The sequence below is a fragment of the Dipodomys spectabilis genome, unplaced genomic scaffold (genome assembly GCF_019054845.1).
Source record: "Dipodomys spectabilis isolate Male_0828 unplaced genomic scaffold, ASM1905484v1 ptg000079l, whole genome shotgun sequence".
NCBI lineage: Eukaryota > Metazoa > Chordata > Mammalia > Rodentia > Heteromyidae > Dipodomys > Dipodomys spectabilis.
In genome coordinates, this window is record NW_024870756.1 from 1,135,313 (window position 1) to 1,161,430 (window position 26,118).

At 37.6% G+C, this 26,118-nt stretch overlaps 1 protein-coding gene and 1 non-coding gene across 2 annotated transcripts in view; both read right to left on the reverse strand.

Annotated features, from left to right (window-relative positions):
- Window positions 1-1,337: 1,337 nt before the first annotated feature.
- Gfpt1 (glutamine--fructose-6-phosphate transaminase 1) overlaps window positions 1,338-26,118 on the reverse strand; it is a 50,708-nt gene continuing 25,927 nt past the window's right edge. Inside the window, exons 9-19 of the mRNA XM_042683096.1 lie at window positions 24,494-24,599; window positions 22,133-22,296; window positions 21,094-21,189; window positions 17,867-17,964; window positions 12,843-12,963; window positions 11,619-11,776; window positions 6,152-6,266; window positions 5,688-5,815; window positions 4,747-4,914; window positions 3,388-3,549; window positions 1,338-1,456 (exon numbers count right to left, since the gene is read on the reverse strand). Of these exons, the coding sequence (XP_042539030.1) occupies window positions 1,412-1,456; window positions 3,388-3,549; window positions 4,747-4,914; window positions 5,688-5,815; window positions 6,152-6,266; window positions 11,619-11,776; window positions 12,843-12,963; window positions 17,867-17,964; window positions 21,094-21,189; window positions 22,133-22,296; window positions 24,494-24,599 (1,361 nt within the window). The 3' untranslated portion in view covers window positions 1,338-1,411. The remainder of the gene's footprint in view (window positions 1,457-3,387; window positions 3,550-4,746; window positions 4,915-5,687; window positions 5,816-6,151; window positions 6,267-11,618; window positions 11,777-12,842; window positions 12,964-17,866; window positions 17,965-21,093; window positions 21,190-22,132; window positions 22,297-24,493; window positions 24,600-26,118) is intronic.
- Window positions 16,010-16,078, reverse strand: Trnaa-ugc. The gene has a single exon. It is a non-coding gene; the product is annotated as a tRNA-Ala (tRNA).

Here is a 26,118-nt window from a genome sequence, read left to right on the forward strand (position 1 = left end):
CCTCATCAAGTTCAAATAGGAAAAAAAGACTGCATCTATTAATAATTGTGTTAAATAGTTCACCTTCACAATTTAACAGGGAAAACTTTTGAGAGAATAGGACTTAACCAAAATATGCACACACTCGTCTACAGCCACAATGATCTGGTCAAAAAAGCAGTGGGAAGGAATTATCATTCATACTTTTGGGCTGTCAAATATTCTATTTTAAATGTTTCGATCAAATTGTTGACTACCATTTTGACACTAATCAGCAGAAGGCACCTCAGTATCACTTTATTTATTCTGTCTTCATTCCCAAAAATATTTAAAAGAACACAGAAAACACAAAGATAAAAATGCTAAATACTCAACGATGCCATTATTCACTAACATAAGTAGAAAGCACTTAATTCTTCTGAGTCCAGTCTACCATATATATTTAGAGTCAAACGATTAATCAAAGTTCTGCAACCTCCACACTGGCACTAAGGGTATGGGTATTAGTCTATCAAAAAGGTAGAGAACAAATTAAAATTAACTGCAAGAAAATCCTTCCTTGAATGAAGTTGAAGAGAATACTGAATTATTAATATTTATTTAAGACATTAAATAGCAGCTGTAGGTTGTGATTTCAGATAATGAGATAAAAGGGTCATTTACCAGGTATTAAAGAAGTAAATAACTTGTAATTTCTACTTTTAGGAACACCCAATGTTCCATCCTCAAATTTAAAATCATATTGTCAGTTGTCCTATATAGTTCAAAGTTAACGTTTATTCTATAAAATTGTGCATGTGTTCTAGTTAGGGTTGGAGGACATTGTTGCAATGTTATATTTTGCTTCCTAAATTAGCTCCAGCTACATATAATAGACAAGAACTAAGGTTAAATGAACTTAGATACAAATCCCAAGGAAAGTGTTTAGTCTATGTGTTGTACAGATTGATTTAAAATGAAACAGAAGCAAGTTTCAAAATAAATCACAGTATCTATTATATATCTTCAGCAAATCTTCAGTAGATGTCCAAGAATTAGCCTATATTGCCACTGGCTTTAAAAATCAAATTTAAACACACTGCTCTTTCACTAGTCTAAATGAATAAAAGCAAATGGTAATAATTTTAAAAAACAAAAGAATTCCCTCAGACTGAAGTGGAGGGCTCAGAAACCTAGTACCTAGTTCTTGAAAGAAAATGATTGCTAAAATCTTTTGGAGATAGATTCCAATACAGATTCCACTCATCAAACTCATTCATTATAGTACTGGAAAATTTGAGTCAATTTCACAAAATCACAAATTGAGTGATACATAAATAAGGATTTACTAAAAACAAAAAAAAAAAGTCTTCCAAAGGTGATATTTTAAATCAAAGTTTTAAATATGAAAGGTGTTTTATGTTGCTGAATTTTTCCATGTTTCAAATGTTCTTCACTCTACAGTTACAGATTTGGCAAGATTCCGTGGAAAGTCAACCTAAAGAAAAAAAAAAGAGCAAGAGTTGAAATCACACACACTGGAGAAAAAGCATTTGCTATATGGAAATTACTTTTGTTTGGAGTTTGGCTTCATGTTGTGTTTCTACAGTCACAGCTATGCAGGAGGATGAGATGAGATGGGAAAATAGTTTGAGCCTAGGAGTTCATGAACAGCCTGGGAAACATAGCAAACGTGGCTCAAAGAAAAAGGGAAAAGAATATCACGTTATCTTGAAATTAAACTGAAGTGAGGAAAAGGAATTCTAAATTGTAAAGGAGCCAGGACCTGTACTTCTATACAGTTGGCAGTCCTCACAGGGGGAATGGTAAATGTAAGAAAATGATGAGTGCTTGATAAGAAACAAACTCATTACCTTATCCATGTAATTGTAACCCCTCTGTACGATATTTTCACAATAAAAATAAATAAATAGGGGCTGAGAAGGTGGCTCAGTGGTAGAGCGCTTGACTTGCATGCATGAGGCCCTGGGGTTCTATTCCTCAGCACCACATAAGCAGAAGAAAAAAAGCGGGAAGTGGTGCTGTGTGGCTCAAGTGGTAGAGCGCTAGCCTTGAGCTGAAGAGCTGAGGGACAGCGCCCAAGCCCTGAGTTCAGGCCCCATGACTGGACCCAAAATAAATAAATAAAAAACTATAATAAACTCAAATATCAATTAACTTCAAAAAAAAAAAAAAGAAAATGATAAGTTATTGCTACAATAACTGGGAGACAGGAACACTAAATGCCTGTAACATCCATTGTAGTGGAGTTTTAAAAAACAAAGGATTGCCTTATCCAAAATATCAATGGCTACTCCGTTAAAAAACACATACTAAGAAAACAGAAAATTCCCCAAGGAGAATCCTAGTCTTGGAAGAAATCTCTAAGATTCCTTCAAGTTCTATAAGAAAATATGGTGATGGGCCTTGGAATGTGGCTTAGTGACAGAGCGCTTACTTAACATGCATGAAGCCCTGGGTTCGATTCCTTTGTACCACATAAACAGAAAAAGCCAGTGGCACTATGGCTCAAGTGACAGAGCACTAGCCTTGAGCAAAAGAAGCTCCAGGGCAGTGCCCAGGCCCCAAGTTCAAGCCCCAGGACTGGCAAAATAAATTTTTTTTTGGTCGGTTGTGGGGCTTGAACTCTGGGCTTGGACACTGTCCCTCAGCTCTTCAGCTCAAGGCAAGTGCTCTACCGTTTGAGACACAGCGCCACTTCAGGCTTTCTAGTGGTTTATTGGAGATAAAGAGTCTCACAGAGTTTCCTGCCGGGACTGGCTTTGGCTTTGAACGGAGATCCTCAGATCTCAGCTTCCTGAGTAGCTAGGATTACAGGCGTGAGCCACCGGCACCTGGCTAAAAATTTTTTAAAAAACAAGATATGGTGATGTAACCTAAAAATTGGACCCTGAAAAGATAATTTATGACAGACATATTAGGTGGATTTCTCAAATGCTATTATTGTTAAAAGTTTAGAAGAAAATACCAGGATGAATCCAGGGAAAAACCAACCACAGACTTAGGAGAGGAACCCAAAGGTTCTCTGAACATTTGAAATACTATTTGTTGAAATGAAGTCCAGGAAATGGAACTATACTTGTGTTGTTCTTATTACTGTTTGTGGTGATGGTGGTGTTTGTTTTTTTGGGTTTTTTTTTAAGGGGGTGTAGAGGGGAGGGGCAGAAAGGGAGGAAGGGTGAACAAATGCACTCACATTATTCAGTATACACTATGTGGAAAATGACCTATGTAACTTGTAAGCACAGATGGGAGGGGGAACTATGGGAAGGGGTGACGTTGTCCAAAAAAGCAAAGTACCCATTACCTGACTTATGAAATGGCAATCTCTGTACAACACCTTAACAATAATAAAATTGAATCTAAATTTAAAAAGTCCTAAATGTCTGCCATTGGTGGATCACTTACATCATAGCCTCTGAGCACAGCAAGATGGAAAGCCAGCAACTGTAAAGGGATCACACTGAGAATACCCTGCAAGCAGTCCACCGAGTGGGGAACCTTGATGGTTCTCTTTGTGTTCTTGATGGTCTCTGTATCCTCCTTATCACAGATCACTACAGGACGCCCCTGGGAAAGACAATTGCCCACACAGACACAGTCACTAGAAAGCAAATACGGGGCTCTAACACATGAATGTACAAGTTTTATACTACATAATCCACATTCAGTCTCACTGGTAGATTTCTTTTTTGATAGTACTAGGATTTGATCTCAGGATGTCATAGCTTCCTTGGCTGACAACTCTAGATAATTTGAGCTGTTTCCCAGACGTTTTTACTTTAGTTTTTGTTGTTGTTGTATGGTTTTGTTGTTGTTGTTGTTTGGTTTTTGTGGCTGCCCTAGGGCTTGAACTCAGGGCCTGGGCACTGTCCGTGAGCTTTTTTGAAGTCTAGAGCTCTACTATTTGTGCCACAGCTCCACTTATGGTTTTGTTGGTTGGAGGGGGAGGGGGTTGTTTGTTTGTTTTTGGGGGGGGTTTTGGTGGCTAACTTGGAGTCTCAGAAACTTTCCTGGCTGGGCTGGCTTTGAACCTCAATTCTTATTATCAGCCTCCTGGATAGTAGCTAGGATTACAGGTGTGAGCCACCACCCAGGCTGCTTTAGTTACTTTTTAATAGGGTTTCACATTTTTGTTGCTTTTGGTTTTTCCTCTATCCCGTCTTCCACCCCTCCTCCCCACCTCCTCACCACCCTTACCCCCACCATAACAAGCTGACCAGTATTCTCCTGTTCACGCTGCTAAGATGACAGGCACATGCCCCTATACCCAGCTATTGGCTGAGTTGGGGGTCTTACTAACATTTCTTTCTTTTCTTTTACGCAGATTGGCTTTGAACCATGATGCTTCCAATCCCTCAAGTAGTTTAGATTATGGTGTGACCCACCAAAGCCTGACTGCTCATAGATCTTTGTAAAATCCAGAGTTTTATGCAGTAAGTCTGGTTGATATCACATAGTGACAGAAACAGAAGTTTATGGGATTAAATAAATTTTAAAAATTCACATAACTAGAAGATTCCAAGTCTAATAAAAAAGAGGATGGGAGGAGAGAGGAAAGGAGAAGAGAGGTCAAGATAGAAAAACCAAACAGCACATTCCTTGCATTAAACCTCAAAAGCCATATTCCAAAAGCAAAAAAGTTAGCAAGTAAACATGTTTTTAAGTCAACTAGTACTTTTCTCTCACTTTAAATGTAATACCCAAATAAGCTTTTATAACCTAACTTCTAGATCCCTGAGATGTCCTCACAGTCACCTAACTTACCTGCCGAGCAATTACTTGCTGAAAAGCATTCTGACACTTGGCATAAGTGTGATCTCTCATGATGATCATGATGACAGGCATTAACTTATCCACCAAAGCTAGAGGGCCATGTTTCAATTCACCAGCAAGGATGCCCTCAGAGTGCATATAAGTAATTTCTTTGATTTTCTAGTAAGAAAGAACCAGGGTAAGTCCTTCAGTCCATTTTTCAAAATTTATCTTAAAGTAAACATTATACAAACATGGATAAGGAAAGTCATTGTCAATTCAGAAATATTAAAGGACTAGTGATCTGTAAATGTACCTAATAAGTGATCATTCTTTCTATAAAACCAAACAAGTATTTGGAAGTTTTAAAGTTCCACAAAACTTCCTCAAGGTTTCAGAGGATATATCAGGAATATTTCTTTTTTTTTTTTTTCTGTCCAAGACTGAGACTTGAACTCAGTATCTGTCGCTTTTGCTCATTAGCTGGTGCTCTACCACCTGAACCATGCCTTCACCCCCCAGACTATCAAGACTATATGCACATTCCTAACTGTTCTCCTACCAGCATTACATTGAATTTCAAGTTCATTCCTTATCTAGAGAACCTTAATCTTTTATTCATATTTGGACAACACATAAACTCAAATCATTTGCTAAACTCAAGTAATCATACTAAAACATCTTCTTGGTTTTCACTTTTGAATTAAGTTCTACAGCACTCCCCAAAGTAAACAAAGCATAAGGAATTAATACAGTGGTAATTTAAAAAGTTCCACCTATTTCATTCATTTATTCTAAGAGTTCAGTTGGTGCCGGGGTATGGCTCAGTGTTAGTGATTGCCTACCATGTGCAAGGCTCTTGGTTAGATCCCTGAAATGCAAAATAAATAATAGTATGACTGTGCCACATCTGTAATTATCACATTGAAACAATTGTAAGTGAGCAAACATACCAGGGCCCCTTCAAGACAAGTAGCATAATGATATCCTCGTCCCATTATCAGGACTGACTTCTGATGATATAGTTCTGTAGCCAGTTTCTGAATTTCATCATCCATGCTCAGCACTTCCTTAATCAAATCTGTTAAGAAGTGAATATTAGAGCTGAATTGTACTCATAAACTGACATGTAGAATTGAAACCATTTGTACAACTAAAGATTATTTTAAAAGAAAATAAATATTAACAAAATGTATAAAAAATGGACCACAAACTGAACAGCAGTAACATACAGCAGCAACCAACAAAAGATCAGTATTTCTATCCTTACATGGTATCAGTATAGGAATTTTTTAGCACATGGAAACAGAAGCAAAAAACGTACTAAGTAGCTACAACGCACATCTTTAAGAAGAAGAGAATCTCATTCACCATTCACTCCTTCAGAAAACAAAAGTATGTATGAGTATCTTCCTACCTGGCAGCTGTTTCAATCCAAGCATGATTTCTTTGCGTCTCTCTTGCATGGAGATCCTGTCATCGCACATCATAAGGGCAAACATCACAAGGGCAACAAACTGGCTGGTGTACGCCTGAGACATCACACATATACAAACACACAAAAATACACACACAAACAAACAAGCAAAAGCAGAAAAATAACTTGGAAACTTTAATCTTTAAAAAAAGAAAATATAATCCCACTACTTTGACACTTTACACTGTCTTTCAAAGCAACACTAGAAACTGCTAAATGACCCAGTATTTGGAAAACTACCACCGTTCTCCTTTTCTTAATCATGAGCAAATGACTTAGCATTTATTTCTGATACAAAAGCAAAACCCCTTTTAATGCACTGGATGCTTGTGAGATCCCTAACACTGCTAACGCAGGACAGAAAAGAAACATGCAAAGGAAGGAGAGAAGCCAAGGAATCTGCAAATGCTTGAGGAGATGAAGACTTTCCAGCAGGTGGAAGACTAAGGCTTCAGAGACTATGCCAGGGGTACCTGGCACTGGTACTGTTGAATTCCTTTCCATTGTTCAGTTTTTTTTACTTTTACCTATGCCTGTTCCTCATTCACATTTTTTACAACAAAAAGTTTAGCTAACAATAAAATCAGAAAGTTTAACTGTAGGAAAGTAACAAGAAATGAAAATAACCTCTAACCCTATTAATAGGAATAATTACATTAACAGCATATTATGAATGGCATGTGTGCCCTCCAGTTAAGAGCACAAGCAACGAGACTGTCATTAGAAGTAATCAAGATTACTGCGTGCTCACTCCTGTAATCCTAGCTGATACTCCGGAGGCTGAGATCTGAGGACTGCGGTTCAAAGCCAGCCCAAGCAGGAAAGTCCATGAGACTATTATCTCCAATAAACCACCAGAGAACCAGAAGTAGCTCTATGGCTCAAGTGGTAGAGTGCTCGCCTTGAGCTGAAGAGCTGAGGGACAACGCCCAGGCCCAGAGTTCAAGCCCATGACTGACCCCCCAAAAAAAGTAATCAAGACACATATAAGTCCTTTGCCCCATACTTACAGACTGAAACTATATTTTATTGGCAGAAGCTTAAACTAAAAGTCATTTTCTTTCCTATGCAAAGTATTGTGACTATTTTAAAAGGTGTAGTCATAATGCCTAGACCACTTTCATTCTTATTAGCTGTATGCAAATGTGAGATGTACCTGTACCTGTTTTGCCACATGCTGCAATTAACTCAGAATTTTGTTTTTAAATAAATGTATACCATTTTGACTGCTGGACAATAGAAGTAGACAGGAATTCCCTATGTTACTTCAAGGAGTCTCAAACACAAATGTTCTTCCCACTTCAGTCTACCAAATAGTTGAGACTACAGGTGTGAACTCCCATGTCCAACTACACTATGCAAAGCTCAAATCCAAAATATTAAGATTTTGTGTGGTTTAGTCACTTATGTTTTTTCTTTTGAGAATTAATTTTGTTGTTCTTTACCTACTTTTCAATTTAGGTTTTGTTTGTATTTTTGTTTTATTCTGAGACAGGTTCTCACTGTATAATCCAGGCTGCCTCAAACTCTCAGTCTTCTGACCTCTACCATCCAAGTATTGAAAGTTTCCAGGGATGATGAGGTTCAAGAGCAATGACATAAGCTGCTCTCTTCACTCAAGGGACTATAAGTAGACAGACTGTCCTTTAGGTCTGCAATTGGGAAGCCTGCAGCTCTGCTGTTAGGGAGCTTTCTGAACACTGGTTGACTGGTGTTCTCTTTTCTACTTTGGACTGTATCATATCTTTCTACTAATGTGCTTATTGATGTACACATTTTTGTGTTTTTACAGTTAATCAGGAACTTCTTCTAATAACCAAGAAAACCAAGAGATAGAAGAACCCTAATAACTGATAACATAGACAGAAATTCACTTAAAGAAACTTACATCAGCTAAGCACTAATGGCTTGTGCCTACAATCTTAGCTACTCAGGAGAGTAAGCTCTAGAGGATCCAATTTTGTAACTGGCTGGGGCATATTTGTTAGATATTACAACTCCAAAAAAACTAGTAAGAAGAGAGCTAAGTGCATGGTTCAATGATAGAGCAATAGCCTAACAAACATTAGACCAGGGGTCAAGCCCCAGTATCTCCACAGGAGGAACAGGAAAAGCAGGAGAAGCAGAGAAGCTATAAACCATTTAGAATATTCTGAGGTCGGAAACCATTTAACCAGGAAAATGTTAACTGAACTTTTAAACTCAGTTTTCTTTTGATCCAGCCAAAAACAAAGTTAGATGAGTTTATTTTTTTAAATCAACTTACATCGGTGGTAAAATTTTAAGCACCTGCAATAACATAAAAAACTCTTGAGCCTGCACATTTGTACCCATCAATTATCAACTTATTTATGGTCTGATATTTTTTTTTTTTTTTTGGGTCCGGTCGTGGGGCCTGAACTCTGGGCCTGGGCGCTGTCCCTCAGCTCTTTAGCTCAAGGCTAGCGCTCTACCACTTGAGCCACCCAGCACCACTTCCGGCTTTTTTCTTATGTGGTGCTGAGGAATCGAACCCAGGGCCTCAAGCATGCAAGGCAAGTGCTCTACCACTGAGCCACCTTCCCAGCCCTTCATGGTCTGATATTATAAAAAAGTCAGCAATATTCCTCTAATCCAAAAGTGTTTTTAAGACAAAGCTGGAAATTCCTAACAGGATTACAATTAAGTTTCAGTCCAACGATCAACTTCACAGATCACCCATTGACATATAACTTAAATTTGCCATTTATAAGTATCTATGACTAAATATCTCCAAACTCATGTTAACTAATTCCAATGTGGATTATCTAAGAAAGCAAAAAGTGAAGAAAGCTAAGGGTTTTTTTTTGTTTATTTTGCTGTAGAATTCAAGACAAATGGAAGGAAGCAGTACTAAATTGCCAAACTTACTAAAATTTTTAAGACAGTCATTTTTGAAAGAAATCAAAATGTACAAAAAGATATACATTTCCTTATATGTGATATAAGCAGACATAAATTGGAGAACAACATAAGGGATTTCTCTGTTATAGAACAGATTAATTTTTCCCCAAAGTTCTGCATGAAAGGCTTGGTCCCCAAGGTGGCACTAGCAGATGAGGAACCGTTACTAAGGCCCAGAATGAGGTCCTTTAGTCACTGCATGGTGGGGGTGGGGGGGGGGGGAGGTGGAGAAGGGGGGAGAATGCACTTGAAGGAGCTTGCACCCCCCCCCCCCCCCCGGCTCTCAGATTGTTAGTGTTTCACAACTCATAATGTAAACAGTTTGTTTCTCCACAGAATCTCACTGCCATGCGAACTGCCTAATTTTGGACCTTCCAGAACGATAACCCAAAATAAACAATTTCCCATCCTAAGTGCATTTGGTATTTTGTTATAATAATGTGCAGCTGAGTAACACAACTTACTAATTTCCTGTAAGTCCATATTTTTAAAAAAATTTTAAAGAACTTACAAAAGAAGTATTATTGATACTAACAAGATAAATGAACCTTAGAGACTTCATGCTAAAAGAAGGAAGCCAGATTCAAAAGATATGTATTATACAACCCAGTCATCTGCTGGCACCTGGTGGCTCCTAGGTATTCAGAAGGTTGAAATCTGAGGGTCACAGTTTGAAGCCAATCCCAGGAAAGTCTATGAGATTCTTATCACTAACTAACCACCAAAAAAGGCTGAAGTAGAGCTGTTGCTCAAGTGGTAGAATATTAGTATTGAGTGAAAAAGTTCAAACAGCACTGTGGCCCTTGAGTTGTCCCAGTACTGGCACCAAAAAAATTTTTTTTAATTCTAGAAAATAATACATAGTAAAAGAAAGCAGTATTTACTGAACATGAGCGCTAGTGGACAGGGTCAGAATTACTATTAAGAAGAACAAAGAACTTTGTCATATGACTCAAGTCTTCTATTATAACTAGGTTGTGGCAACAGCTACACAGTCAAATTTACTACAGCTGTACATTTAAAATCAGTGAATGTATCAGTGAATGTTATGATTTGAAACTAATTTCTCTATAAAATGTGAAAAAGGTCAGTGGTAGAATCTAGGTAATGGGTATTTAAGTATTAATGTGAATGTATTTTTTATTTTTATTTATTTAATTTTTTTTTTTTTGTCAGTTGTTGGGCTTGAACTCTGGGCCTGGGCACTATCCCTGAGCTCTTCAGCTCAAGGTGAACACTCTACCACTTGGGCCACAGTGCCACTTCTGGTTTTCTGCTGGTTAACTGGAGATAACAGTCTAATGGATTTTCCTGCTCACACTGACTCTGAACCATGATCCTCAGATCTCAGCCTCCTGAGTAGCTAGGATTACAGGCGTGAGCCACCAGCACCCAGCTTGTGAATTTAATTCTGCTGTTCACATAAAAATTATAATAAAATAACAAGGAAAATTAAAGAATTAAAAGTATGTAATCAAACAGTTCCCTTAGCAGATGAGTTCAAAAAATTTTATAAAAACAGAGTTATCTTATATCCCACATATGCCACGTTTAAGTCTTTTGTTCAAAGCTGGACTCATTTGTGTGGACATAGCGCTGAAACCCAGTCAGATGCTGCCAAAAGCAGCCAGAAGATGAAAATCCAAGCACAGATCCTTAAGAGTGCAACTGCCATGTAAAGGATAGCGTAATATCAAGATTCCCCAAAATAAAGGCTTTATTCAGTGTTTTTACATAAGGATCAGAAATTTACCACAAAATTCTTATTAGAATCTTGACAAGGAAAAAAACTATTCAAATATGCTTAGACAAATGTTAACAGCATTTTCACAAACTGTTAAATTCAAACCCAAGAATATCATTCAAAAATTTTAAAAAATTAGGTGTACGCAGAAAAACACATGAGAAACTGAAAATCTGAAATCACTAGAAGCAAAACATTTGTACTGAGATAAATCTTCTGTCATTATAAAACTTTTTTACAATTACTACATCTGAACAAGGTCAAAGACCAAGGTAGTGTCTTAGTGAGCCTTAAAAAAAAAAAAAATCAAAGCACTTTAAGCCTCCATAGATATAATAGTAAAAAGAAACAGATATTGTCGTCTAATGCTCATTTTCTTAACTGTTCTTAAAGTCTTTTCTAAATGACAATTTTTATAACTAAGGTGTATTCTTTACAAGCCTTCAAAAACAGTATAGTTATAAGAAACCAGGAATATGTAAATAAAAGTATGTTAAAAATATTTAAACTAAGTTTTTAATTTATTACTTTTTTATTTCCCAAATACTCATAACAAAAGAAAAGTATGTTTTTGTACCATGTGTCTCACTGACCCAGATAGAACTGTTAAGTGGGGATAAGAAGTCATTTCCTAAGACTTATTTCTTTTAGCAATTACAAAAAGACAGACTGATCTATATACTAGTCAGTTTTACCATATTATAATTAAGTCATCATCAGATAAAGAAGGTAAGAATTTACCTTTGTACTGGCCACACCAACCTCAGGACCAGCATTAATGTGAACTCCACAATCTGTCTCCCGTGATATTGAGCTGCCCACTGTATTCGTGATCCCCACAGTTAAAGCTCCTCTCTCCTTACAGTAACGAAGTCCCATTAGGGTATCTGCTGTCTCACCTGTGTAAAAAGTAGGACAAAAGTAACAGATGGAATAGTTTCAGCATCTGATGGTTCTTAGATACAAAAATTATCAGACTGCTTGCTTAAATAAAAAATAAAATATGTACCAAATAAATTTATAGGATCTCTTTTCCTTCCCTATCTGAAAATTCAGCTATTCCAGCATAAAAGGTATTCATTTTCACTAATTCGTAAAGAATATATTAAAGTAAATTTGTTTTTGACAATGGATCAGCAATACCAATGTATCTTTAAATACCAGTTCCTGACAAGATATGCTAAATTAAAAAAAAACAAAAACCCAACTACTTTAAAGCCAGGTACCAGTAGCTCATGCTTGTAATCCTAGCTACTCAAATAGTTCAGATCCAGAGAAACACGGTTCAAAAAGTCAGTTCGGGCAAAAAAAAGCCTGCAAGACCCCATCTCCAATTAATCAGCAAAAAGCTAGACTGCAGGCATAGTTTAAGTGATGAACCAACAGCTATAAACAAGAAAGCCAAGCAAACATGAGACACTGATTCAAACCCCAGTAGGGGTTTGGGAGGGCAAATAAGAGAGAGTGAAGAAGGTTTGATACAGTCAAAAACTTTATGTACGTCTGGGAAGGTGGCTCAGCGGTAGAGCGCTTGCCTTGCATGCATGAGGCCCTAGGTTCCATTCCTTAGCACCACATAAGCAAAAAGAAAAAAGCTGGAAGTGGCGCTGTGGCTCAAGTGGTAGAGCGTTAGCCTTGAGCTGAAGAGCTGAGGGACAGTGCCCAGGCCCAGAGTTCAGGCCCCACGACCGGACCCCCCCAAAAAAAAAATCAAAAAACTTTATGTACATCTATGAAAATGGACAATTGTTTTAAAAAGGGGGGAGCAGAAATGAGAGAATGAGATAGGAGGTTAATTTGAATTTGTATGCATGAATGGAAATATCACAACAACTCCCCCTCACCCCCCGCACAAGTAATATATGCTAATAAAATGTAAAAAAACTAAAAAACCCAACCAACAAAAATAAAAAGGAAAAGTGAAAAAATACTTTCCTTCCTTCCAAGTCTTTAAAAGAAACATACCTGACTGGCTAATGAAAAAGCAAACATCATCTCGAAAGACTGGCGTGTTTCTATCCAAGAAATCACTGGCTAGTTCCACCATCACTGGCAATTCAGTCAGCTCCTCAAGAACCTGACGTGTCTGTACAGAAGAAGTGACAAGGTTATACAATTTGCCCTCATATACTTTCTAACTGGACTTCATTGGATTCAAATGTACAGTTTTCATGTTTTCTGATTATAAAAAGGACACATGGGCTCAGATGTAGCTGAGTAGCTGAGCACACGCAAGTTTCAACCCCAGGCCTGGGGGAAAACAAGTATAACACAAATAAATTTAGAAAATACAAACAATCTAGGTTAAAGAAGAAATAAATGCTGTTAACATTGTAGTATAAGACTCCTACAACAATTATCATTATATAAGCAAATAAACTCACACATCTAATATGATACATAATATTGTGAGCCAGGTGCTGTGGCTCATGCTTAGAATCCTAGCTACTCAACAGGCTGAGATCTGAGGATCGTGGTTCAAAGCCAGCCCCGGCAGGAAAGTCCATGAGACTTTATCTCCAATTAACCACCAGAAAACCCTAAATGGAGCTGTGGCTAAAAGTGGCAGGGTACTAGCCTTGAGTAAAAAAGAGCGCAGCGACAGTGCCCAGGCATTGAGGTCAAGCCCCACAACAGCCAAAAATATTGCGAGACGTAGAAAAAGCATTGTTCCGAGTCAGGTTGTGATTTACCTCTAATTTCATAGTTTTTTATCTTTAAAGTGAAAACTATGTAACACCCAACTCCCTAAAGAATTTCAAATGAGGAAATAGACTGCACAAATATAAAATTAAACATTTTGATCAGGTATGTCAGTAGCTCACACCTATAATTCTAGCTATACAAGACACAGATCCAGAGGACCAAGATTTGAAGCAATCCCAGTCAAAAAAGTTTATATTCCCAAAGTAGTCAGCAAAAATTTAGACTATAAAGTCAGGCACTGGTGGATCATGCCTATAATCCTAGCTACCCAGGAGGTGTAATCTGACAATATTAGTTGAAGCCAGCCTGGGCAAACAAATCAAGACTCTAAGCTCCAATTAACCAGCAAAAAGCAAGGAACTAGAGGCATGGATCAAGTGATAAAGCCACTAACCATGAGAGAAAAGCCAAGCAAAAGCATAAAGCCTTGAGTTCAAGCCCCAATACCAACTCCTTCCCCCACAAAAAAACCTCTGGGCTAGAAGTATGGCTCAAGTGGTAGTACACCAGCCAAGCAAGCAAATATGTCAAGTGCAAGGCCCTGAGAGGCCCTGCATTCAATCTCTGGTAGCATAAAAAATTAATTAAACACCTTGAAAGCATGATGTATCTGTAAATACTATCAAAAAAAATCAATATATTTTAGAAAACCTGCTTTAAGTGGCTATTTGCAAACTTTGGGGTAATGAAGTAGCATGTGGAATGAGACAGAGGAGAAGTATGCTTCTGCTTAGAGGGCACCTTAACATTCCTTTTACTAAGTTTTAGTTCTAATTAAATTTCTCCTACCCTAAACATCAGAAAATTACAAACAAAAAATAAGCTTCCAGGCACCAAAACCTTTAAGTCCTACAGATGTATAGTGTTGCTTTAACACTAATGCTAGAGATCCCAATCCCAATACCAGCCTCTTTGAACCAGCCATGTCACCTCTCTTGCCTCACACTTCAATGAAAATTGTAAAAGTGTCCGTACTTCATAGCCCATGAACTTTTGCTTGCCCACAAGCTAAAAAAAAGTTTGTGTTTGATTCTCCAACAGCTATGATTGGGCACTTGTTAGCAATATTCTAACAGCATGGACAGAAAGTCTTATAAAATGAAATGTTTCTACTTTTATTTACCCCTTTCCATATTTACTTAATAACTGTACATAAAGAAGTCACTGACAATGAAATGCTAAGGATTTCCCTCAAATAAATGCAATCTATTACAAACTTTGTAACCAATTACATTAAAATTACATTCCTTAAAAAAAAAAAGACACAACTCTGACAACCTACCAGATCCTTTTGTATTTTAAAATAACATACCCCAACAAAAGGGGGAGGTAGGCAACAATAAAGGAAGGGGTAAATGATCAAGATGTATGAATAGGCATGTCAAAACAATGAGCCCCCCTGTATAACCAAGTAAAGCTTTTAAGAAAGTTAGAGCGCTTGCCTTGTATGCATGAGGCCCTGAGTTCGATTCCTCAGCACCACATAAGCAAAAAGAAAAAAGCCGGAAGTGGCGCTGGGGCTCAAGTGGTAGAGTGCTAGCCTTAAGCTGAAGAGCTGAGGGACAGCGCCCAGGCCCAGAGTTCAGGCCCCACGACCTGACCCCAAAAAAAAAAAACAAAAACAGCTAATCTGGGCTGGGAAGGTGGCTCAGTGGTAGAGTGCTTGCCTTGTATGCATGAGGTCCTGGGTTCAATTCCTCAGCACCATATAAGCAGAAAAAGCCGGAAGTGGTGCTGTGGCTCAAGTGGTAGAGTGCTAGCCTTAAGCTGAAGAGCTGAGGGACAGCACCCAGGCCCAGAGTTCAAGCCCCATGACCAATAACAACAAAAAAAACCCAGCTAGTCTACACTCTCCAGCTAGTCTACACTAAAGAGTTTGTTGTGGGAGGAAGCAATTCTTTATAAACAGAATGATGTATTCTTACCATAAGAGAATAACAATGTTACAAATGTACTATGCAACTGTTAAACTAAGAGATTATTAAAATCTTGAGAAGCATGCTATAATCCAAATGCTTTGACTGTAGTCAGTTTTTATTTTTTAGTATACACAGAGTATGTGAAAAGAAGTTATACTACATGTCATTCACATATAAACACATTCATTCGCAGTTAAACACATACCAAAAAACACCAATTAAACAGAACTGGAGTAATAGCACTACTTTGTATGATAAAATGACTAAAAGAATTTCTAATCCTTGTCCATTATAATAATTTTGGCACCCACAAAACAAAACAAAAACTGTATCATGTCACATTTAAAGACAATGGACAAAATGGCCAATTTTTTTTTTTTTTTTGGGGTCCGGTCGTGGGGCCTGAACTCTGGGCCTGGGTGATGTCCCTCAGCTCTTTTAGCTCAAGGCTAGCGCTCTACCACTTGAGCCACAGCGCCACTTCCGGCTTTTTTCTTTTTGCTTATGTGGTGCTGGGGAATCGAACCCAGGGCCTCATGCATGCAAGGCAAGCGCTCTACCACTGAGCCACCTCCCCAGCCCCTGAAATGGCAAATTCTAACACAACATATAATTTAGACCCCAAAATTAAGGCTTATCGTTAAATGAAGCATTTAATCAATTTTTTTTTTTTATTTCTAGCTTGGCACTAATGCCTCACACCTATAATCCTAGCTATTCAGAAGGCAGAAATCTGAGGATTATTCAAAGCCAGCACAAAGTCTGGAAGACTCTTAACCTCCAACTAACCAGCAAAAAGACAGAAGAAGTGGAATGTGGAATGTGGCTCATGTGGGAGAGCACCAGCCATGAGTGAAAAAGCTGAGAAGCATGTGGCTCTGAGTTCGAACCCCAGTACTGGGTGGGGGAGGGGGAAAAGGGGAAATATACATATATGTGTGTGTAATATATATATATAATATATATTATTAATATATATATGATATATATAAATATATCATATATATATATTACACACACACATATATGTATATGAGACAATGCACCAGTGAATTAGTTCAGGTCTTCTTTAATTTTCACTAGTGTCTTTAGCTTACTCTCCTTCATCTTCTTAGACCTCTTCCTTTCAACATTGCATAGTCTTTCCTTTTAGGACCATGTAATATTTGGAGGAAGAGGCTTTAGAGATTTAAAAAAAAAAAAAAAAAAGCTTGCTTTGCAATGGCTAGTGATCAGACACCTTCATATACTCATTAAATGATTGGTTCCCATAGTGTAAGATACAAGTATGTATATTTCATCAAATAAAATTATTGCTAGGTGCCAGTGGCTTATGCCTATAATCCTAGCTACTCAGAAGGCTGAGATTTGAGGATCATGGTTCAAAGCCAGCCTGGGCAAGGAAAGTCCATGAAACTCTTATCTCCAATTAAGAAAACCTAAAGTGGGGTTGGGAAGGTGGCTCAGTGGTAGAGCGCTTGCCTTCCATGCATGAGGCCCTGGGTTCAATTCCTCAGCACCACATAAGCAAAAAGAAAAAAGCCGGAAGTGGCTAGCGCTCTTGAGCTGAAGAGCTGAGGGACAGCACCCAGGCCCAGAGTTCAGGCCCCATGACCGGACTCAAAAAAAAAAACCTAAAGTGGTGGCACTGTGACTCAAGTGGTAGAGCACTTGCTTTGAGCTGAAGAGCTCAGGGACAGCACCCCAGCCCAGAGTTCAAGTCCCACTACTGACCAAAAAAAAAAATTATTGTCATAAACTTTGGAAATCAATTCTAAAGGCAGAAACTGAAAGGGTCATTTGTATATCAGCAACACGTAATATGTTTGTTTATAAAGAAACTACATGTGGAGCTGGTTTGCTTGTCTAAAAGGACGTTCAGCTCTATAATTTCTACAATGTCAACTAGAAAATTGAGATCTGAGGATTATGGTGCAAAGTCACAAAGACAGGAAAGTCCGTAACATTCTTATCTCCAATTAGAGCAAAAATACCAGAAGTTGAAATGAGGCTCAAGAGGTAAAGTGCCAGGCTTGTGCTAAGTGACAGTACCCAAGCCCTGAATTCAAGCCCCAATACTGGCACAAAAAGAATCAAAGCAACACAAAAGACCCAGTGACTACTCTAATAAAAGTAGGTATGCTCCCTAGGCTATTATTCTAGACAGAAGACTTCCCTCTCAGTCTTTTCATGAAATCAGGTGCACAATTTATCTGTGAGTGTAAAGACCTTCTAATTTGATAAATAATCCAAGCAGCTATGAAAAGCCCCTCTATCTATATGGTGTCTGCCATGGAAAAATAAAAATATAGGTATACTCTGATACCTGACATAACATAATGTAAATATTAAAAGGTCACTTACTGCTACACCAGCATGGTAACTTGTTCCACAAGCAATAAGAATCAAACGCCGACACCTCTGGATCTCCTTAATGTGATCCTTTAAACCACCCAAATTCACTGAAATAAAAGTTTGTGTACATCATTATTTAGAAAAGAACCATGTAAAACAAGCACTCACTGATTTTGAGTGTCCATTGTCAATATGAGAAATAACTCTACTGCTTTAAACAATTCATAGTCCTTTTAGGAAGCATGGTGCTTCACAGATATGAAAAGTAGGGTAAATTTATAGATCACAACTTAAAACTTAATTAGCACCTACAAAACTTATACTCATCTTATTCAAATTCTGAATTTATTTGGGTTTTTGTTTTGTTTTGTTTTTGGTGCCCATCCTGGGGCTTGAACTCAGGGCCTGGGCACAGTCCCTGAAGATCCTTTGCTCAAGGCTAACACTCTTGAGCCGCTGCTCCACTTCCACTATGGAGGTAGTCTCATAGATTTTGCTGCCCGTGATGAGTTTGAACCTGGAGCCTCAGATCTCAGCCTCCTTAGTAGCTAGGATTACAGGCATGAACCACTAAAGTCTGGCCCTTTTTAATTCTTTTTTAGCCATTTTTACATTCCTCTCTTTACATTAAGTTATCTTAAAAACCAAATTCTAGAAACACAAATCAGTAGATGTTGAAGGCTGTAGTTGTAGAATGGGTACAGGAAATTCTAATGAAATGGAACTATTCTGTATCTTGAACTTAGTTGAGGTGAAGAAAATGACTATGTTTCAGAGGCTTGTCAAAACTCACAATTTTATCAAGAGGTTGTGGCAAGGGAAACCATTTAAAACCTGACCAACATAGCAAGATTCCACTTCAAAACAAAAAAAAAGTAAAACAGAATTTTACAATAAGAATGTAATAGTATTTCTAGTTACATTTCAGCAAACTCATCTGAAAAAAAAAGATTATCTTCATTACATTTATTATCCTCACTTCTCAAGGTGACTCAGAATAAAAGACTAGAGGAAATGCCATTATTAGAGGAAATGGCATTGAAGAGGTAACCAAGAAACACAGAGAGGGTAAGTCACTGCGATTAAGTGGCCACCTATTTCTCAAAGTGGATGATGAGGGTTGGGATAATTCTACAAGGTCTAAAATAGGGTCTTACTTAGCTCAAGTGGGCCTTCAACTCATCATCCTCCCTGCCTTCCAAGTGCTGGGATTTCAGGTAGGTACTAGCACACCCCAAAGTTTGTTTCTTTTTCCTAACATCTATTTCTCTGACCTTAATTTCACAAATACTGTAAGTGATCTTTACCACTATTTCCCACTGTTGCTTCCCTTAACCATTTTCACCAACCCCTCCCCAATACTGGGAGAGTCCTGGCTTATACTGCTCCTGTTTCTCTCCTGGTCACTACCTCCTTCTCATTTCACTGTACCCCAGACAGAACAACTTCCCAACTGAAAACTGTAACTTGACCACTCACTGCTGACTAGTATACAGCTCACTTAAGTACAGTTAGGGTCAGACCTGACTCCTATGCCATTGAAAGCTTTTCAGTTTCTGTAAAAGGAAATATCCTCATCTAATCCCTAACTAAGGATAGATTCAAGGCCTCCACCGCAGTTTCTCTCACCTTCTTTCCTAGACTTAATTTATTTTCATTCTTCTTCAAGTAAAAGATCTATGTGGCAGACAAAGTTGATTATAAATTATTCCTGCAGGATACCTATGACTCATGCCTGTAATCCTAGCTGATCCAAAGGATGAGATCTAAGACGGAAGTGGCGCTGTAGCTCAAGTGGTAGAGCGCTCACCTTGAGCTGAAGAGCTGAGGGACAGCGCCCAGGCCCAGAGTTCAAGCCCCACAACCGACCAAAAAAAAAAATGAAGGAATGGCATAAGGATGAGATCTAAGAATCACAGTTCAGAGGCCAGCCTGTGCAGATAAATCTGAGAGACTCTCATCTCCAATTAATTAGCAAACAGCTAGAAGGGGAGTGTAGCTCAAGTGGAGAAAGCAAGATGTGAGCAACAAGAGCATAGATATCTGAGTTCAAGTCCCAATATTAGCATAAAAATAAACAAATAAGAAAATAAACCCGGGCTGGGAAGGTGGCTCAGTGGTAGAGCGCTTGCCTTGCATGCTCGAGGCCCTGGGTTCGATTCTTCAGCACCACATAAGCAAAAAGAAAAAAGCCGGAAGTGGTGCTATGGCTCAAGTGGTAGAGCGCTAGCCTTGAGCTGAAGAGCTGAGGGACAGCACCCAAGCCCAGAGTTCAGGCCCCATGACTGGACCCAAAAAAAAAAAAAAGAAAAGAAACCCATAAACAGCTATCTAATAGTTTATTATTTCCCTTTAGCTAATCCTCTTTTAGTGAGATGGATGTTCCCATCTGTTCTTCACCTGCTTAAGCCTTCCCAATCCTTCAGAACTCACACTTTCTTATTTATGAGTCCTCCATTCACTTCAAACCCCCTCCAGACTCATTCTTCACTTTTCCTTAATTCAGCACTAAACTTTCAACATCAAAATGTGTGCCATATGCTATACTTTACCTTTTTTATATAGCTAACTGTCCTTTTAGATTATTAAAACCTCAAGGGAAAAACTATATCAGACATTACTTTGCTATGGTTCACTTCTATGAGTTCTTTAATCTCCTTTGACACATGGTCTAGACAGAATTTTGATAAACAAGACTAGAGTTGCACCTTAAACATGGAGGAGGGTATAGGTTACTTCACATGGTGTCAGAAGCACATGAAAAATCTCTGGTAAAGTTTACACCTTTGCTTATTTATGAAGAACAAGCTAGACTAGAAAGACACCCCCCCCCAAGCCTCTCAGTTCTCCTAGAATTTACCATGTCTAGGAAAGAGTCAAAAACTGCCTCTGACAGAAACAGTAGGTGCATAAACATAGAATTTACCATTTTAACTATTTTAAGCACACAATCCAGTGGCATTAGGTACATTCAGATTGTTGGGCATCTATCACCACTACCTATCTCCACAACTTTTTCATCATCCCAAGTTGAAACTGTACTCATTAAATGCTAACATTTCATCTCACTTCACTTAAGCACCTAGTAACCATTAGGCTATTTACTATCTAACTAGAATCTGAGTTTCCTAGATACTTTCTGAAAGTAGAATTATATACTATATATATAGTAGGCTCTACTAATGGCTAAGTCGCCATAAGAGATCCTGAAATAAAAATAAATCGTATGTTATTACCTGTGTAGTCATCAAAGTTAACTCTTCCTCTCATTGTGTTCACAACAGATTCTGGTTGTTCAAATATTTCCTTCTGCATAAATGAACTAAAATTTCCTACAATGAAAAAATCATTAAAATTAAAAGTAATATATTAAAGGATAAAAAATTACACACTAGCTCCTTTAACATAATCTTGATAAACTGAATAAGGCAAAATATCATATGATAGAAAACAATATTCCTGTTTGAGTATCTACAGGACTGGATGGATATGCCTCACTCTTGTGAGAAAACAGCAACTGGGGCAGAGCCACTAAATAAATTCATAGCTAACTAAAACATAATACAGTTAGAGCAAAACAGGAATAAGTCAAGAGTTTTTGAGTCAGGTCTAGGTTAAAAATCATGGTATTATCCTTCACTATCCCAACTGGGGAAATTCCTTTCTCTGCAAAAACAAGCAATTAATTACTTCACAGTGTGGGCTGTAGTACGGATTAATATAGAAAAAACTTCACATGTGGTAGTTTTACAAGAATGTTATTCCTACCACAACCGAGTCAGAAAGTAGAAAAAAAATTATAGTAATCACATCAGTTAATAACAGCCAACATTATGAAAGGGGGCATGAAGTTTGCAAGGTACTATGCTAAGGGCACAGTACTCAACAGTTATCTTAATGCTTAAAACACACTTAAAACATTCTTAATGATTGATTTTAGTATCCCCACAGTATATATGACAAATAGAATAGGGAATAGAAGAAAAATAGAAGAAAAAGCAACATAATATGAAACTTACAAGTTATCTATAAAACATCAGATTCTATTAAGATAATCTCCTTTTTTACGTCAAAAACAACAGATCAGGCATTAGAATAAAGAATTACTCTAAGACCAAGAGGTATGTTCTCCAAAGAACCATCCCTTTTTCTGGGGCTACCCCTTCATCAGTTCAAGAGATTCCACCTAGCATTATTAGGTTCAATGGCAGGACAGGAAATAGAATGTCTCCTGCCTCTAAGGACACCAAGCTAGGACATAACAAGAACTATCACCCTTCATGATCTGCTGGAGTTCCATCTGGAGGGTCTGCACAGCTCGTCCAGGGTGATCTCCTGCAGTTCGTTTAATTCGATGGATAGAAAGACGGCCATCTACCACTGCTGCGACATCATCATCTTCTAGAAAGATGACACGGTTGGTGTGTTCTATGACAGCACTATAATATTCAACAAGAGATTACAATCAATAACCAAGATTGTTATCACAAGTGGATCTGTCATTAGGACAAGAGGATCAAATAAAAATACATACTATCATCTGCAATACCTCTACTAAACTTTCTGGTTACCAAAATGTCATCACATATGGAACACTGATGGGGAGGTGGTCCCTGAGAACAAAAAAATAAAAGGATCTCTGTGCAAAAAATCTAACAAAATTAGATTAGGTCAGGAGACATGGCCATTTCTGTCTCATTCTACTTATCAACAAATGCTGTAATTTTAATCCTGAAATATATCTTAAAGCTTTCTTCTTTGTCCACTGACACATACCGATACAAGCTGCTTTTATCAACTCTGTGGCTGATTAACTCAGCATCCTCCTAACTACTCATGTTCTCCCTTATTTCCCTCCACCCCTTCTTATTGTCTGCCAAAATCCCTACCAAAAGGCATACTAAGCAAGATGTTTCTCTAAACCAACAAACTACTTGGTACCTCTTTGGCTCTGAGGAAAACATCCATGCCCCACCAAATATCATCTCCCTGTGAGTTCTAGCCACTTATCTCTCTCCTTAACTGTAACAGGACAAATCATGTTCTGAGAATGTTCTGTCTACTGCTTAATCTAATTACTTCTTAATCTCCTCTAACTCTCAGTTCAAGCTTCAGTCCTTTTAAAAAAAAAAACCTATGTACCGGGGATAAATAAACCTCTAATAAGCATTTTGTAGCTCTTGTCATAGTGAGAATTCTATAATTATGTAAGTGTTTAAAATCTGTCTTCTCTATTGTGGAAGAACTCCATAAAGTCAAAGGTATTTTTATTTCTTACAGTTATGCCTGAGGCTAGCATATGGCTTTGCTCAGAGTATTCACTATGAATGTAAGAATGAATGAAAAAAGGCTGATAAGCTTCAGCAATTTCCAGTTATTTAAGCTATAACTATAAACTTAGTTAATGACAGCAGTGACACATATTAATGCTGATTACACATCTTACATATCTGCAACACTTGGAAACCAGCAAAGCTCATTTTCCCTCTGAGAGAATACATTCCTTTCTTGTCTGAAATGGTATCTTTTGATCATTTTTTTATTACTTCCTCTTATTTTCAGGTACAGTAAATGAAACAATACCTATTGGTAATTCAAGCAATCCCAATTTATCTTCATTTCTATAGTATTTCATCTATAAGTGCACCTAAACATTCTACCTTATTTTCTTTCAAAATGTCTTAGTCTAGTACTGTTTCTTTAAAGACTTATGCTATAAGTTCATTCTAAATGTAAAAGACAAGAATCCATATTACACTAAAACTACAGTGGTTCAACAACTGTAATGGAATTGATGAGATACCAATTAAGGTATTCTCCAATCCTCCTCCCTACAAAACCTGGATAATCTTCCTGAAGAAACAACACCCTGAAGCAAATGTGTTGGAACAAGTCTCCTACCTCTTTCTCACATAGTTGGGATTACAGACAAGTACCACTTCACTCAGATTGTTCTTTAAGATTGACTCTTAATGACTTTTGCCAAACCAGCCTTGAGCTACAATCCTCCCTTCTCCACCTCCCATAAATACAAGATCACAGGCCACTATACTTGACTACCTCTACTCTTAAGAAAATTCTAACTGAGCACTAGTGACACACCTATAATCCTGGTTATTCCGGAGGCTGAAATCTGAAGATTACAGTTAGAGCCAGCCCAGGCAGAAGATTCCATGAGACTCTTGTCTCAAAATAACCACTCAAACCCAAAAATAGAGGTACAGCTCAAATGGTAGAGCATTAATTAGCATTGAGCAAAAGGGCTCAGGGATAGTGCCCAGGGCCTGAGATCAAGCCCTACAACCAGCACAATAAAAAGAAGAAGATACTCAGGGTTGATGTATGGCCGAGTAGCAGAGTACTTCTAACATAGAGAGTATATCCTCAGCACAGAGAGAGAAAGAGAAAGAGAGAGAGAGAGAGAGAGAGAAAGAGAGAGAACAAGAGAGAGAAAGAGAGCAAGAGAGAGTGAGAGAGAGCGAGAAAGAGCAAGTGAGAGAGAACGGGGGGCCGGGGGAAGGATTGAAAGAATTCTCTTATACAGTATGACTAGATTTATACAAAATGACTTCTCAATTTCTTGCAGCATGAGAAGTTTTACTAAAAATTCTCTTTAAATCAATTACAGAAGCTAACCTTGCATCAGAAGCAAAATAATATTCTACTGCTTTTTCTTCAACAGGGAAAAGACAAGTTGTACTGTCCACACGAGGCAGATTGCAACTTCCTTTCTTGTCTTTGCCTAGAGCATAAAATTAACTTGAGTCAAAAAACATGTAAAAATGATGGCCAATATAGAAAATATATATAAATCAACTAAAGTAATTTTTAAAACCCATAGCAACACAAAAGAATTTTAAGTGCTAGGTAGATCATCTTTCTTTCCATGCAAAACAACAGTGAAAAACAAAAAGTATAGGGTGAAATAGCAACTATTAAAAATGCAGAGCAAAGCTGGGTGTTGGTGCCTCATACCTGTAATCCTAGCTACTCTCGGAGGCTGAAATATGACAATCACAATTTGAAGCCAGCTTGGGCAGGAAAGTCCAGGAAATTCTTATCTCCAAATAACCACAAAAAAAGCCACAAGTGGAAGGGTGGCTCAAGTGGTAAAGCATGTCTTGAGCCAAAAAAGCTAAGGGACAGCACCCCAACTATCCTGAGTTCAAGCCCCAGTACCAGCACAAGAAGAAAAAATACACATAGTGCATATAACAGTGCTACATTATAAACATTTCACTGTAATATTCTCAGCCATGTAAAAGTTTTATTCTTTATCATTAACTTTTAAAACTGGAAAGTATATACTAATTTTAATGGAATGTTACATCAAGCTTTCTGAACTTAATACATATAAGTTAATATGCCTATACTTATCACAGGAATTACATTAAAAATATTAAAATTACAACTGTGCAGTGGAAAATAAAATGTGTATGCTGTTACCAGAGCTTGAACTCAGGGCTTTTCACTTGTCTTTCTTCCATATGGTTCAAGCTGTTTTACTTTCCTGTGTAATTATGTTAATAAAATGGCTCAGAGTTTGTATAGCTAAAAGACTTATTTTAAAAACTAACATGTCTAGGGATACAGGTCAGAGATAGAGCATTTACCTCGCATGTGTAAGGCTCTGGGTTTAATTCCCAGTTACACGAGTAAATATAGAAATAAACTAACTTCAAACATGAACAGTAAAAAAGAACTCCAAATAATGCCAATCAAAATATCAAATGTAAGTGTAAAAGTAAAATATCATGCATAATGACCATGTAAGTGCATTTCAATTAAAAGCTCGGCTAAGTTATTCAAGTAACTAACAGTGAACTGAGTGAACAATACTCTTCCCTTATTCTAAGCATGTAACCTGCATGACTATTTTTGAAACTGAAAAAAAAATGTACAATTTCAACTATTTCCTCAAATATTAGATTTTAATAAAATGAATTACAAAAAGCAGTTTTCTAAATGGGGAAAGCAAACAGACAAAATATAATACTGCAAATTAGAAAAATAAATTGTCAAAATATATTTTCCCATAAAATAAGCAGTTTTAGAGGCTCGGCACATTCATTCACTCCAAAAACAAAGAATTAGTAAAGAATGAACAAAAGAGGGTAAGATTCCTCTCCATCCATGCAATTCCCACCTCTTTCTCCCTGTGATCCCCACCGTGTGAATTTTGATCCAATCTGAGTCCTAGCTAAGGATATACAACAGAAAAAAAAAAAAAACTACTTGTCAGAGAACTCACAAAACAAACC